Consider the following 15,087-nt stretch of genomic DNA (forward strand, 5'->3'; position numbering starts at 1 on the left):
TTGCTTCGTTTTTTGATTGCTGAGTGTATGCGTGTCACCAAGCTGACTCAAGGTTCATCGATGCATGCTCAGTAAATTAGAAAGAACATAACTATGGATCAGCCAAGAGAATGAATTCTGTGCCTACAATGACCCAGGGCCATTTAATTTTCTGCTTAATTTTGTTGCAGTCAGTTTGCATTTTGGGTTATTATGCAGTAGGAAATTAACAATAAATAACAAATTTGGTCCTCCTGTGCTTGTAATGATATTTTTATCAATCTTTGTAATGCTGTTTTTAAAAGGATCAAGGTCTGTGCCAGTCTGATACTCCAGCAAGTATGTGAGGAGGAAAATGCATTCTTCTTGGTAGATAACCTTGTTGTTAAATGCATAGAGCTTCTCTCTCTCTCTCTCTCTCTCTCTCTCTCTCTCTCTTCATATCTTATTAGTAATTTGCTTTAAACTAAAATCCCTTCCTCTTCTTTCTCAGATAACCTGAGGACAATGGACGCTGATGAGAGTCGAGACATGTCCCGAGTTTCAGGTGAGACCCTTGTGGGATATACTTGGATGGGGGGCCTGTGAGGACGGCTCCGCTGGGTGCCAGGAGCCCAGGTGCTCGCCAAGCTCCCAAGAGAGGAAGACAGGCTTTCCTGCCGGAGGAAAGACCAGCGTGGAACTGGGGTCCGTGTTTTCTGCCAACTCTTAGAGTTCATCCCAGTTTGAGAACCTCAACAGAAAAATCTCCCAGATGAAATTAGTTTTCCTATGAAATCCAAGAGCAACCTGGAAAGGGTTCCATATAGGTTGATACTCTTTGGGAGGGTGGGGGGAAGGAAATGACTGCTTCATCTGCTCTAGACCCCAGACCCATGCCAAGGGTGGTGTTTGAGAAGGAGAGCAGGAGAAAGACAGCCGGAAAACACAATTTAGAGTATCTGTTAAGCTTTGCTCCCCTTTGCTGAACATTTTTTCGAGCCATATTGGATGTGGCTCTTCTCATCATGGGGACCCAGGACGTGGAGTGGTCAGTATTGGGAGGTGAGGCCCAAGGGCCCATCACACACTGTCCCGCTAGGCGGTGTTGGACAGGATGACCCATCAGCCCGTCCGGCAAAGCCTGTGTGGCTCCCATGTTCCTAGGCGTGGGAAGCCCACCCTCTGTCTAGCCCTGCATCTGGGCTTTGGGTTTTCAGTATTTTACCTTTTGGAACCTGCCAGGCTCATGGCCAATCCCGGGGTTGGCCTCTATGGGAGAATGGCCTGTCCTTGGCGGCTTGGCTGACCTGCCCCCACCCGTTTACGAGTTTTTATTGAATTCTGCGTCTCGGGACCAAACGTGTGACTGCTGCCCCACTTGGTGGATGTTCGCCCACTGGAGAGTGTGCAGGAGAGAAGGTTCGAGTTCGCACCGCAATCCCAGACGTCTCCCGCCTCCTCTGGCCCAGCTCCTCCCGTCATCCCGTCACTTGGCAAGCGTGGACTTAAACTCCCCAGGCTACCGAGAACAAGGCCAAGGCTAGCTTGTCGGCCCAGCCGTGTAGGAGCGTCACGTACGTGGGCGGAAGTGAGAACTGGCCGGCAGTTTGGCATTTCCCTGTGTGAACTACGTGGTACTGAAGGAGTTCTTTCTAGAGTTGCACCCACGAGCGGGCAGGGAGTTGGCCCAGACGCTCCCTGCAGCGCTGATGCTAATGTCTAAAAACTTGGGCACACGGGCACACTGATTCAAACCGCTCTTGTGAACAAGGATGATGCAAAACCTTCATACTGGAACAGGCCCAAGACACGTGCCCAAGCGAAAGCGGCGTTCAAGACAGTACGCAAAGTGCGATGCATTCTGTGAAATGAAAACAAATCACACACACCACACACACACTCAATCTGCATGTTTGCATGTTGAGGAAAATTCTGGAGGGATAGTTAGCAATCTAGACTTCCCCTCTGGAGCTTGGTGATGGGAAGGAGGTCGGGCTGTGGAGGAAGAAAAGGGAGGCTTTACATCCTTATAGGCTTCATATCCACTATCTTGCTGTCTTGAAGGTCTGTTTGCATTTATGTCTCTCAGACACATTCTTTGATTCTGAAACAGGAGTACAACAACAGAAACAACAGAGGGGGAGAAAAAAAAAAAAAGATTGGCTCTTGGAAGCCTCCCATTGGCCTGGGGAAGCGGGTCCCACCCAGGATTGCCAGAGGCCTCAGGGAGAGGGAATTAGCTTGTCAAAAAGGCAGGATGTTAAAAACTTCCATAGGCGAAGAGACCCTTTCATTGTTTCTGATTTCTCTTGGGTAACTTCTTTTCCTTTTGAGTTTATTTGTTTATTTTGAGAGAGAGAGAGTCCCAAGCAGGTTCCGAACTGTCAGCACAGAGCCCGACGCAGGGCTCAAACCCACAAACCATGAGATCATGACCTGAGCCGAAGTCAGACGCCCAACCGACTGAGCCCCCCCAGGCACCCCTCACTTAGGTAGCTTCTAAGGTGACACATGAATGAAGCCGCTGTCCTTTGAGGTCCCAGAGCCACAGCTGAAGGCCCTGACCCGGGTGGGCATCTCCAGAGTGTTTTGTCTCATATCTCGTCAACAACGATATCAAAAGCCTTGTTTTCCTCTCATTGCTTTCTTGCCCTTTACCATGATGCCAAACACTCAGTTTTTCTGGTTGCTGGCTTTTGAAAGTGGGCACTGGGGGAGGGGGGCAAGAATGAAGGGAGTCCCGTGGCCCAGGAAGGCCTGAAAAAGGAAACGCCTCTGTGGTCGAGAAGATTCCAGATCTGGTCTGAAATGTAGTCTGTATACACTCGGCAGAGGAAACGCTCCTTCCAAAACACGAAGGGTGTAACCGGCAGCATTCTAAACGGCGAGCAGAGCATCTGAAGGGTTGTGCCATTTTCCCGAAAGGACACTTTCTGCTTCTTGCTGGTTCTCCAGTTCACACCTAGTCACGTCGCTTTTTCTCTCCCATTTCTGAAATTGAGGATGGTGACAGGTAGCTGTGGAATAGGGATGTACATTTAGTCAAACGGGAGTTGACATTCTCGATACGCTGAGGAACGTGTTAGTGAATCACCCTCTTTTCCCATAAAATTCTTCAATGTCAGGTTCTGTCTATAGGAAAGAGAAAACATAGACTTTCCCGGTTGAACCCTACGAAGTTGCCAGTTTCCTGGGTTCAAAAATGTTCCAGCATTGGCGGTGCCATGAGGAGTCAGCCTAGTATCTGTGAAATATTCACTTGAAAATCAAAGGAATTCTCAATATCGGACGTTTTTTCAAACTGCCTTGTTCTTTCTTGCTGGGGTTTTTTCCTAAATGTGGACTGAGCCCTGGTCAATGGGGTCTTGAGAGTAGATACTCAGTAATGTTACTGACTCACACCCACGATTTGAGACCAGGTTACTGAACAGGCTTAGCAGACAGTCTGCACGAGCAGTCTCTCCCTAACTTAAAAAAAAATTTTTTTTAATGTTTACTTATTTTTGAGAGAGAGAGAGAGAGAGAGAGAGAGAGAGCACAAGTTGGGGAGGGGCAGAAAGAGAGAGAGACACACAAAATCCAAAGCAGGCTCCAGGCTCTGAGCTGTCAGCACAGAACCCCATGCGGGGCTTGAACTCACGAACCGTGAGATCATGACCTGAGCCAAAGTCAGACGTTTAACTGACTGAGCCCCCCAGGCACCCCCGGGTTCTCCCTAACTATAGGGCACTTGTCATTCATTCTTTGGGCAAAGTTTTTTTTGGTTTTAGTTTTGGTTTTGGTTTTGGTTTTGTTGTGTGTGTGTGTGTGTGTGTGTGTGTGTGTGTGTGTGTGTGTGTGTCTTCCTTCTTTGGCAATCTTTCCAAAATATTTTTGTGGCTCTGCGTTATTTTTTGCTTTCATTTCTAAGGGAAGAGACAGCCCATGGGAGAATAGGGGTGGTGAGCCCTGTGTCCATACCTCATCTCTGTCCCCAGCTGTGGGACCTGAGACAGGTTTCCTGCCTCTTGGACCACCATAGCATCCTCTGCAAAATGAGGGATGTGAACCAGTCGCCATTTAAGGGTCCTCGGGCTCCTATGACCCTAAAGCTACTTTGGATGTCTTCTTAATGGTCTTTGTAATGTTTGTTGGAACAGGGTAAGAAGTATGCTCCACAGGCATACATAATCTGCTTAGGGAAATGAGCCTCATATACTGAAGTGTGTAGGTGGAAATGTGCTTCATAGTAAATCACATTGATTGAATGTCTACCTTTAGGAAACACTGCCCCAAGCATTCTTCTCTTTTCAACTTTACACGCACCCGGTGGTGAAGATATAGGTACCATTTTCTTTGCCTTTTTAAAAAAAATTTTCTTAACATTTATTTTTGAGAGACAGAGAGAGACAGAGCGCAAGTAGGGGAGGGGCAGAGAGAGAGGGAGACATAGAATCTGAAGCAGGCTCCAGGCTCTGTGCTGACAGGCTGAGAGCAGTGAGCCTGATGTGGGGCTCGAACCCACGAACCGTGAGATCATGACCTGAGCTGAAGTTGGATGCTTGGCTGGCTGAGTCACCCAGGCGCCCCCCAGCTACCATGTTCAATTTGCAGAGCTGAGACTCGAGAATTTCAGTGAGTGACCAGAAGTCTCACAGGAAGCCAGGCAGCGTGCTGGGTTGCAAGCTTGTTCACTATTCAAGACTTGGGAATCTATATTCTGAGTTTTTATTTACTCCCAGGAATTACATTCCTCTGGGTCATTGTATATAAAAACCACTCTTGGGCGCCGGGGTGGCTCAGTCGGTTAAACGTCTGATTCGGCTCAGGTCATGATCTCGTGGTTCATGAGTTCGAGCCCTGCGTCGGTCTCTGTGCTGACAGCTCAGAACCTGGAATCTGCTTCGGATTCTGTGTTTCCCTCTCTCTCTGTGCCTCTCCCACTCCCTCTCTCTCTCTCTCTCAAAAATAAACATTTTAGGGGTGCCTGGGTGGCGCAGTCGGTTAAGCGTCCGACTTCAGCCAGGTCACGATCTCGCGGTCCGTGAGTTCGAGCCCCGCGTCAGGCTCTGGGCTGATGGCTCGGAGCCTGGAGCCTGTTTCCGATTCTGTGTCTCCCTCTCTCTCTGCCCCTCCCCCGTTCATGCTCTGTCTCTCTCTGTCCCAAAAGTAAATAAAAACGTTGGAAAAAAAAAATTAAAAAATAAATAAATAAATAAACATTTTTAAAAATTGAAAAAAAACACTCTTGCATTCGTGAGGTGGGGAATCACAGACCTTTGTTGGATGAATTTTAATCTACCTGAGAAATTAAATTAACTGGTTTCTGATAGGCAAATTATACAATTTTCTCATCTAATTTGCCCAAAACACTTCTCACAGATTACCTGTGCTTTATTTAAAGCAGAAACAGTAGGAAGATTAAATATGAATTGGTAAGAAGTTTCTTTCATTTTTCTAGCAAAGTGAAATTATACTTCCTCTCCTAAATGATTCCATGAAAATAATAACCGTCCCGTGGACAGTTTTATGTGCCGTCGTGTCTCTGAGCGTGAACTTAGGAGAGGTACAGGCACTTGGCACGACATGGACCTCGTGTTTCTGTGGCTTGCTGACGTGTGCAGAACAGGTTCCCTAAGCTTCTTGGATAGATTAGCATTCACACACATTATTTTTCCATCTTCAACCAGCCGTGGGAGAGAGGCCAAAATCAGGTTTTTAGCCTCATTTTACTGTCTTGAAGGGGTGACTTATGCCATGTTTCTGTTGGAATGATATCCTGGTTCAAGTGACTTCTGGTCACCCCGCCTTAATGTTTGGGATGTGTTGACCTAATGACCTTAGTTGTGTACCTTTTATACTCCTCCCGTGGTTTTGCGTTTTAAATGGCTAACCGGGCAAATTTGGTTAAAAGCGACCCACACAAAAAGCTTTGCTTAACAGGAAGGCTTTCACAAAGCGCTGAGCGTTCATCATAGAAACCTCCCACAGGGAGAGAACCTAAGGACCATTGGGCACAAAGGATCGTGGGAGTGATTCATGTCTTAGCGGCTGCCCAAACTTTGGGGGCTTTTAGGCGACTCGGACCACCTCTTGAAAACTCTCAGTGAGTGAAGGCGAGTCCAGGCCGTGTGACAGCAGAGCCCTCAGGGGGAGGTGAACATATCCCCCTCTGCTCGCCACCAGGTCTGACTTTGTGCACCACTGTATACACCAGGGGTGAGTGTTTACTGCGCCTTCTCCCCGGGTTGTCTGTCCCGTGTAGAATCATCATCCCCACTGCTCTCTTGGTGGCATTTTCTCCCCCATGCAGGAAACAGTGGGAGGGCTGAGACTCGGATGACGGACACTGGAGAGCTGGCATTTCGCTCAGTGCCAGAGCCCGACCAGACCCACAGAACTCGTAGGGGGAGCATCTTTTATATGAGCGTCTTCAGTGTCGTGTGGTCAATCTTGTTCCCCAATAAACAGAGCAGTAAAGGGACCAAAAGAGTCATTGAGAGTTACTTGCACGTCCTGTAGTATCAGAGACCACGTTCCTTCATTGGGTAAGTCCTGATTCTTCTTCTGAGAGCATCATGGGATATCTCAAAGGGAGGTATCACGGAGAAGATAAACAGGTGCATACAGATTAGTTCCTCAGCCCCCCACGCCCACCCCATGATAACGACAGCTGGTTAATCACAAGGACACACGTGCGCACCGCCTCGCTCACTCTGTTATACACATTTAACCTTTGGGTCCGTTGGTTCAGCCAGGGGTCTCCACCGTCTGTTCTGGGGGGTTTGTCAGGAGGTCTTTGAGAAGGCAGGTGGTCTTCCAGCCTCCCCACCCTGCAGTGTCCCCACTTTACACGCAGAAGATTGGTTTTTGTATATCGAAGTTCCATGTAAGATCCGTCTTAGCAAAAGAAGGAGGAGAAAGAAAAGGAAGAAGTGGAGGAGGAGGAGAAAAGGAGGAAGGAGAAAGAGGAGAAGAATTGTCCTCTGACCACCCCCTGCCGTTCTCAGAGTCTGAAAACCATTGCTCTTGGCTGTCATAAGGAGAGACCAGTTATCAGCTGGCCCGTTTCCCTCCCGAGTTCTCCTGCTCAATGGAACGCACCTGCCCTCCGTTTCTCTTTGGCTTTCTGTTTTCTTGGGACATCCTCGCCCGCCCCATCGTTAACGATTCGGGTTGTGCTGGCTCTCCAGACACACCCAGTAATGCTCTGTGTGAAAATATGCTCTAACTGCAGCGACCACAGCCAAGCTGGAGGACTCAGCCACGATGTCTTCTTCCTAGCCGTGTTTTCTGGGTCCTGAGCGTTTGTGTGCTCTGCGAGGATGTCCTTCGCCTGTGAAGCCAGGTCACCAGCCCTGCCAGTGAATGTGTGTAACCCCCGCCTTCCACTTTTCTGTTAACCTCCTTGAAGGTCTTCGTCTCCACCGGGGTCCTGCAGCCACTCTGATGGGTTATTTTGCACAGCGTCATTTCGTGCATGTGGTCTGTGTTGCCTAAGCCAGTATTAAGTTGTGTCTAGAAGGTTGGAAGGGACAGGTGCTTCAGTTTCAAGGGAAACAAGAGGGTTTTCTACCAGTCATGGCTTCCCAGCACTGGGTTTCTGGGAGTCGGAGGGGAGGGTGGGTTCCCCAGTGGGGGAGCCTCTGGTTAAAGGTAATTCTAATGGGGTCAGAATAGATCTAGCCATCCTGTAAAACCCAATTTCGTTTGCTGAGTCGCAAAGGAACTTGGCAAAGGAGAAGCGACTTTTCAGTTGTGCGGATCCTTTTGCTGTATTTCAAAGTAAGAATTCCATGGAGAGAATCGTGGTCCCAGGAGGCATCGGATTCCCTGTTCCTTCTCTTTCCAAGCCTGCACTCCCCGCCAGGTGGAATCAAATCAGGCCACTGGCAGAATATTCCCTGGCTCTCTAAAAAGCAGTGAACAGCCCCAGCACGTGTAGCTCTGAGCAAGATAATCAGTCAGCTGACCTTTAAAACAAATTAGTAGGAAGGTGGGAAGAAGCCTGATTGTGGGAGGGTAGGTTGGAACCAGCTTACAGGAAAGAATGTGAGCTAGTCTTCAAAATGTAGGTGCCTGAGCACTGAGTGGCTCAGGCAGTTGGGCATCTAACTCTTGATTTCGGTTCAGGTCATGATCCCAGGGTTGTGGGATCAAGTCCCACATCGGGCTCTGCACTGAGCATGGAGCCTATTTAGGATTCTGTCTCTCTCCTCCTCTCTCTGCTCCCCCCCACCCCCCCGCTGTCCCCTCTCTCTCTAAAATAAAAATAAATAAATAAATGAAATTTGAACGTAGGTGCCGTTGGACCCAGGCGCAAAACTTCCGGGAGTTTATACTGTGATGATTGTTGAGAGCATGTGCAAAAGTTGGCCACTGGGATGTTCATCACGGTGTCGTTTAAGAGGAAAAAAGATGGAAAGCCATATACATTCAAAAAGAGAATAAAGGATGTAAATAAATCCTAGTGTGGCCATGCGATGGGGTATCACACAGATGTCCTAAATAAGGCTGTGGAAGTCTGGTCACTGGCATGGAGCAGTGATCATGAGAATGTCTGAAAAGTACCATTGATTTGGGTGGACTAGACCACCCCATATTATCCATAATATAGAAATCTATGTAAATCACCACCCTCGGCAGTCACCACGATCCCAGACACTCAAGCTGCTACTTGCCTCCCCAGGGAAGGAAAGCCCCCCGGTGAGTGACACTCCGGATGATGGGGACGAACCAATGCCTGTCCCCGAAGACCTTTCCACCACGTCTGGAGGACAGCAGAGCTCCAAGTCCGAGAGAGGAGCGGGTGAGTCGGCCGGCCGGGCGTCCCATTGGCGGGCTGTGACACACTCTGTTCCGCTACCACCTAGGTCCCTTCGTCTCCTTCCACAGTCCTTGGTCAGGCGGTTGGGATCATCTTACCTGCCGTTTCCCCTCAACCACCATGTTAGGAAGACGTGGGGTAAAGGTCACCAAGGTGGGGCCCTCATGTGTGCGGGAGGACAGACAGGTCACCGTGGCCGTGACACTCACATGCAGGGGCCAAAGAGCACAGTGGGAGAGCACCCCGCATGGGGGCACATCCATAGTGCTGTCTCCTGCCTTCGGGGTGCTGCAGAAATACCCGGTTTTATGGGCTCTAGGTAGTGACAATTATACATTGTATGCGTTATGGCAGTAGGGTGAGTTAGCATGAGAGCTTCGGTTTAGAAGAAACCAAGTCTGCCCATTTTATGTTGACCCTCTCAGCTGCGTGTCTTAAATGCCAAATTTAATGCAAAATAGAAAATTTTAAATGTTACAAAAAGCCTTTTGTCACATGCCTTTTCCATAAAGAGGTTTGGAAGTTTCCACGGTCCCTGCCATGGTTAACTTCCACGGTACAGTTCACGTTTGGAAAGTCCGGTCTCCCCTCTTGGTTTTATAGAACGGAGGTCCCAAGAAGTTCAGCAAAATAACTGAGGTCAAAAACAGAGTCAGAATCAGACTCAATTTCTAACTCAAAGACTAGTTTTCACACTTTATACCATGTTCTCACGAGATAATGAGTCAACAGTTCCCTAGAATACCTATTTTCTCTTTCTTTTTTGGAAGTAAAAAAAAAAACAAAACTGTGATATTGAGAGCCATGTATTTGCACAAAAGAGTGTCACGTAGGGGACGCAGGTGGAAACAAGGAGGCATGGATCCCACGTGGAGAGGCTCTGGAAGCACCCACAGCCGAGGACGGCGATGTGTGTGAAGGTCTCGGGGTTCTGGAAACCACCGCAGCTATCTTTCTATAGGACATCCTGATGTAGCAACCAAGAAACGCATTTTGTGTTATTTCCATGTGTCTTAGAGACCAGGAAGACTCTGGGTATAAGGGTTCTTTTACAGAAAAAAATAGCTACACAATTCGTGGTGCAAACAGACAAGGATAGTGGCCAAATCCATTCGTTCGAGATGAACCAAGGAAACAAGTACATTTATGACGTATTTTTCCTATTAGACTATGGCCACTGGGTGTGGAGGAGTGGGTGGGAAGAGAAACAGTTCTGGATTTTCCACATCACTTCTGGGATTCCCAAAGTTTGGACACAGAAGAGCCCGCTGCTTTGTCGTTGACACATTTATTTTTAAGATCAAGTCATATTGGTGTATCACATACAGTGCTAGCTAAGCAGTTCCTTTGAAAACACATTGACATAAATCAAAAAGCCAAATTTCAAGCCAGTGGTGGCACACATGTATGATGTTTACATGTATGATGTTTACAAAGATGGCACCCGAATAGCTAATGTTGGGGACGGCCCTGCATCGCACCGCCCCCCCCCCCCCGCCCCGTCCTGGAAGCAGCCAGTGAGGTGGGTACTGTTCTCTGCACTTTGGACTGTGGCAGGAGTGTGCTCTTGACCTACCTGGGACACAGAGGAAATTAGGTGGCTACGTTGCCACCAACCGTTCCAATGAACCCGGAGCCCAGACATCAGCATCAGGACTCTGAAGTCGTCGTGGGTTAACCAGTGAGCGCTCCCTGCTTTCTTCGCCGCTGCCCCGATAGTTGGCTGATTCCCGGAGAGCAGAGGACAGCATGGAATCTACTTGGCATAGGTCAATACACACTCCTTACAGGTGCCTTCACGATATTCTAGATGCACCTCTTGTCAGATTCCAGTTGCTGGGGACCTTTCCCTAGTACGAGGCCACCAGGCCGCTGGCGGGCACTCCTGACTCCTTCCCAGGCTGGTTTGCTCGGCTGAGGCTTGAGCTCTAGAGGCTAGTGTGCCCTGGGCAGGTGTGGTGTGGAACTGGGGCTGGTCCGTAGTTCCCTGTGGTCTCCCGCCAGTGGTCCCTTGCCACGTGCGACAGGATTTTTTCATCTGCTTCTCCTACTGGGATGAAGTTTGTGACAGGTGAATTCCAGAATTGTAAAATTTAAGACACCTGGAAAGCCTCTCTGGCTTGGCTTGTAAAGAGTGGTTGCTGTAGCCGTAACAGGGCCGGGCAGGGAGAGCCATTTGAAGGGGGGTGCCGAGACGCCGTTTCGGAGAGCCAGCGCTCCCCTGGAGGGGCTAGAGGTCAAAGCCGGTTATGGATCGCTGCCAGGAAGCCAAGAAATGCAGAGGCGTGGAAGCCGCTCAAATGCGCAAGAGGGGAGGGGTCTGAGGAGCAGTTAGCCAGAGCGAGAATTCCAGAAGACCAAGCGCAGGGAGGCATCGAGGCAGTCGGTTATTCTCCGCGGCATCTGAGTTTTAGAAACCATGCTTTAGGATTTTTGTAGGAAGCCAACTAGCATTAGCGTGTGCTGATAGGTTGTTTCCGGAAGTGACTTGTCATACGTGGCGTTAAACAAATTAAGTGTGCAAGTGGCAATAGGAGATGATGGGAAAAAAAAACCGGGGGGTTGTAGATGGGAGGATGGGGGAGGTGCGTTTGAAGCCCTGTGTCATCAGCTCCACGGGAAGAAGCCAGAAGAGCAGAGGGGTGTTGGAGGGCAGACAACAGGAAGTGAGAAACAGCCCCTCCCTTCACCAAAGGAGTGAAGTGTCTTTGTTGAGCCCTGGTCCCATAGAAGGAGTGGCAAGGGGTGGCGAGGGCCGGTGGCGCAGGGGGAAGGCTGCAGAGTCAGAGAGGATGCTTCTCACGTCCAAAGCCGAGCCTTTCTCGCGGCCGGCCGTGTGCCTCTGGCCAGACTTTCACCACCTTGGAGCCTGTTTCCTCATTTTCAAGAGGCAACAGCGGTGAAACGCATCTCATTTCCAGGGCTTCCAGGGTTACATGAAAAAATAGAAACCTACTTTGCTGAAGACGGAGTGGCAAAGGCAGAACGTAAAAAGGACAGTTAAAAAGCTGAAAAAGGAAGCAATTTGTGCAAAGCAGATCTTGTAAAGATTGATGAGACAGAAAGACCGCCCTGTGGCTGGTCTGCTGGAGGGAAGGGAAAGAGAAAACAGGTAACGTTTGGGGCCCCGAGGACAGAAGGACAATTTATTGATAATAATAAAAAATTCACCCAAGGAATAGGCAAACTGAAAATAGAACCCAAATAGAGGAATTAGAAGAGAGCTTGGGGGTGCTGGCCACTGCCCGACCCAAGTGGACGGACAAATGGCCAGATGCCCCAAAGGTGCAAACTCTTTGGCGATAATGGCCCCCTAGCAGGTCTGCTTTAAGAGAGACCATGGGCCGTGGCTTCCAGTAATGTTGCCCTTCAGGGGTAGACACGTCGAATCTCAACCCTAGTCTCGGACAATTCGGTGGGGAGTGGTAGAAACCAACCCCGCCCGGTGGAGAGAAGTGGCAGCCCTAATTTTTTTTTTTAAACCTGTTTTAAGTTTATTTATTTATTTTGAGAGAGGCAGAGAGAATCCCAAGCAGGCTCCGTGCTGTCAGGGTGGAGCCCGCTGTGGGGCTTGAACTCATAAAATGTGAGGTCATGACCTAAGCCAAAACCAAGAGTCAGGTGCTTAACCGACTGAGCCACCCAGGCGCCCCAGAGGTTCTACATTTCATTCCTTCACCCAGTGTTGGAGGAACCCTGGAGGACCGTGTAGAAATATGGCCTCCTGGATTAAAGAGACAGAGAGAGAGAGATGGGGACCAGATGTCACAGGAGTATGGCTACAGCTCTTACGTGCCTCCATTTTCTTCTGGGCCCGAGTAAGAGGAAACAGAGACGTGAAATGTAACTTGGAGAATTGAAGTTGGACGCAGAGGAGAACTTCCGGGCGGGGAGGGATGTCATCTTCTTCATGGGACGATAGCTTCTGCTTCTGAAGTGGTCTCTTTAAAAATGAGAGAAGTCTCACCTCTCTGAAGTGGTTGTGTGTGAAAGCACGTAACACAGGGCGTGTACTCAGTGACCGCTTCGGGCAACCCGACGTGTACCCGCTTCACCGTGGCAGCCAGGCGAGAGACGTGGAAAACTGGGGCTCGAGATTTCTTCTAGGGGCTTTTGAAGGCATCTCGCGTAGGAATGATGGCAGGGATTAGCATCCAACAAGGCAGATAGATAACCTTGCTCGGAAAGAAACTACAAGCTTCCCTATTCTCCGCCTTTATTCAGTGACCCCTCGCCTCTTCCTTCTTTGCTGACTTGTCCTCCCCTCGCGTGAACAGGGTTCCGAGTCCCGACGTTAGGCACGGGTCCTCCTCAAGCCCTAGGGTGCTTTGGGGGAGCGTGCAGGCCTGGAGGGGGGCCCTGGCCTGGGGTCGGAGGCTGGCTCCCTGCCAGGCAGGTGCGGGGCATGGAGGAGGCCCCTCCCCTGTGAATGGAGAGGGCTGGCAGGGAGGCAAGCCTGGGGGCCGGAGCAGAGGAGGAAGGGAGGAACCAGAGTCAGGGAAGAAAGATGGGAGTAGAGATGGCTGTCCCTGAGGAAGACAGTCAGCAAACGTACAGCAGTTGACTCAGTAGAAGGCCGAAGACTGGAGACTGACGGGGGTTGCTGAAGGCTTGTCCCAGAGGGCTTGGCCACATGAGCAGATCGTGGGGGTCCAGTCACTCTCCAGTTACTCTGGGCCTGAATGTGGGGCGGGAACGTGTATTTACGCATGCCTCTGCTTCCTTCTGGAAGGTGTTTCTCTTGCACTGCTCACTTGTGTGACCCACCCCACCCCAGGGTCGGTGCTTTGTTTCAGGACCTCTCTCCAGTAGGCAGTGTGTCACGTCCCAGGGTGGTGCTTGGAGCCCAGCTCTGCACCCCCCAGGTGGCCTTCTCGAAGCTAATCTGGCTTTCCATCGAGTCCCTTGGACCACGGTTTGCTGCTTCACACGCTGGCAAAAATGGAAAGAAAAAAAAAAAGGAGAAAAAAATTCTAGATTTTTTCCCCCTTTCCCTTGAATCCAGGAAAATGATCAAGGAGGTGAAGACATAAATTTTCTTTCTTTTTTTTTTTTTTTTGATGTATGCAAAGTAAAAATCCCTTCACTGCGTCATGAGTTCGAGGACAGATTTGGAAGAGTCACATGCTTTTAATTGGTCCATCAGGGTGCCCAATCTCACCCTTTGTTTTCAAGTTTAGGCAGAATCCCAAGGCAGCGCAGAGAGGTGGCTGCGTGCCTGGAAGGCTTCTCGGCAGCCTGGGGAGAGGGGGACACGGTGCAAGAGAGTTTTTCCCGATGGAGAGAGAAAGCAGTGGCTTTGGTCTAATTGGAGATTGGGCGCCAGCTTTTGAGGACGGATGCTATGCCTCCTTATCTAATCAGCAGTTAGAGGAAGTTGTTTTTATCTGTGAAATGCATCTCCTCTGAACCGATAAACCCCAGTTTGGTGAGGGAGGAAAATTATCTAACAGCATCTGAGCGCTGGCTGCAGCCGAGCTCAAGCGCCTTCAGATGGGATACACCCTTGCGAAAGCAGTCCCAAGGCCAGAAGCTGCTTGCACGACTCCTGGTGGCTGGCTGGCTGGGTTTGGGGGGTTCATTGTCCTTTGAGGCAAAACTGAAAGCCTGTCGCTTGGGTTCTTGTTCACCTCGCCGTGCGTTCCGTGCAATGGCTCCAATGGTGCAAAAGCGTAAGATTCTGCACGACTCCCCTGTGGCTCACCGTCCCCATCTCGGAACGCCTCCCTGAGAGGGACGTGTTGTCCCCAGGACGTTTCCAAGCCCTGATGATTGCAGTCAGAAAGACTCCCATTTTCCTGAATCTCCCCAAACATGAGAGGTGGCCTCACGCAAGTGGGTTTGCCTCCCCCGCCCAAGACTTTCAGGGTTTCGGAAGAGTGGCTGGTATAGAACACGTTCATTGCTTCCCGTTGGAATGTGTTTTTGTCACCCCTGTGTCGTTGGCCGGTGCAGAGCGCTGAGGCTCCGTGGGGGTCTCCGCAGGATGCATGGCTTGTGGCACCCCGGAGGAGGGCGAGTGACTGTGTGTGATGCCAGCATCATCTTTTTACTGTGTTTCCTGGGGACGGGCGGGACCAGACCACACGCGTTGAAGAACATTCCTTGGAAAAAAATGAAACTGCAGTGTGTGTGTGTCTCCTGTGTGGTGTTTGACAAGAACTCACAGTTCCCCTGAGGAACATCTCTGGGCTGGGACTCCATCCCTGGCTCTGCTGTGTCCTTCCTTGCTGGCCCTGGCAGGTGGATTCACACCGTTCCCGTCCCCGGGAGCTGACAGGACTCACCCTGCCCACCGCTGTCATGTGGAAACCACGGGC

The 15,087-nt window shown here is 50.0% G+C and overlaps 1 protein-coding gene across 21 annotated transcripts in view; it reads left to right on the plus strand.

Moving 5' to 3' along the window:
* The window catches only part of IKZF1 (IKAROS family zinc finger 1), a 101,275-nt gene that overhangs the window by 15,221 nt on the left and 70,967 nt on the right, over positions 1-15,087 (plus strand). For all 21 annotated transcript variants that reach the window (XM_045052121.1, XM_045052119.1, XM_045052122.1 and 18 more), the window contains 2 exons: positions 473-526; positions 8,630-8,749. In XM_045052121.1, the coding sequence (XP_044908056.1) occupies positions 487-526; positions 8,630-8,749 (160 nt within the window). In that variant the 5' untranslated portion in view covers positions 473-486. The remainder of the gene's footprint in view (positions 1-472; positions 527-8,629; positions 8,750-15,087) is intronic.

This window comes from Felis catus, chromosome A2 (genome assembly GCF_018350175.1).
Source record: "Felis catus isolate Fca126 chromosome A2, F.catus_Fca126_mat1.0, whole genome shotgun sequence".
NCBI lineage: Eukaryota > Metazoa > Chordata > Mammalia > Carnivora > Felidae > Felis > Felis catus.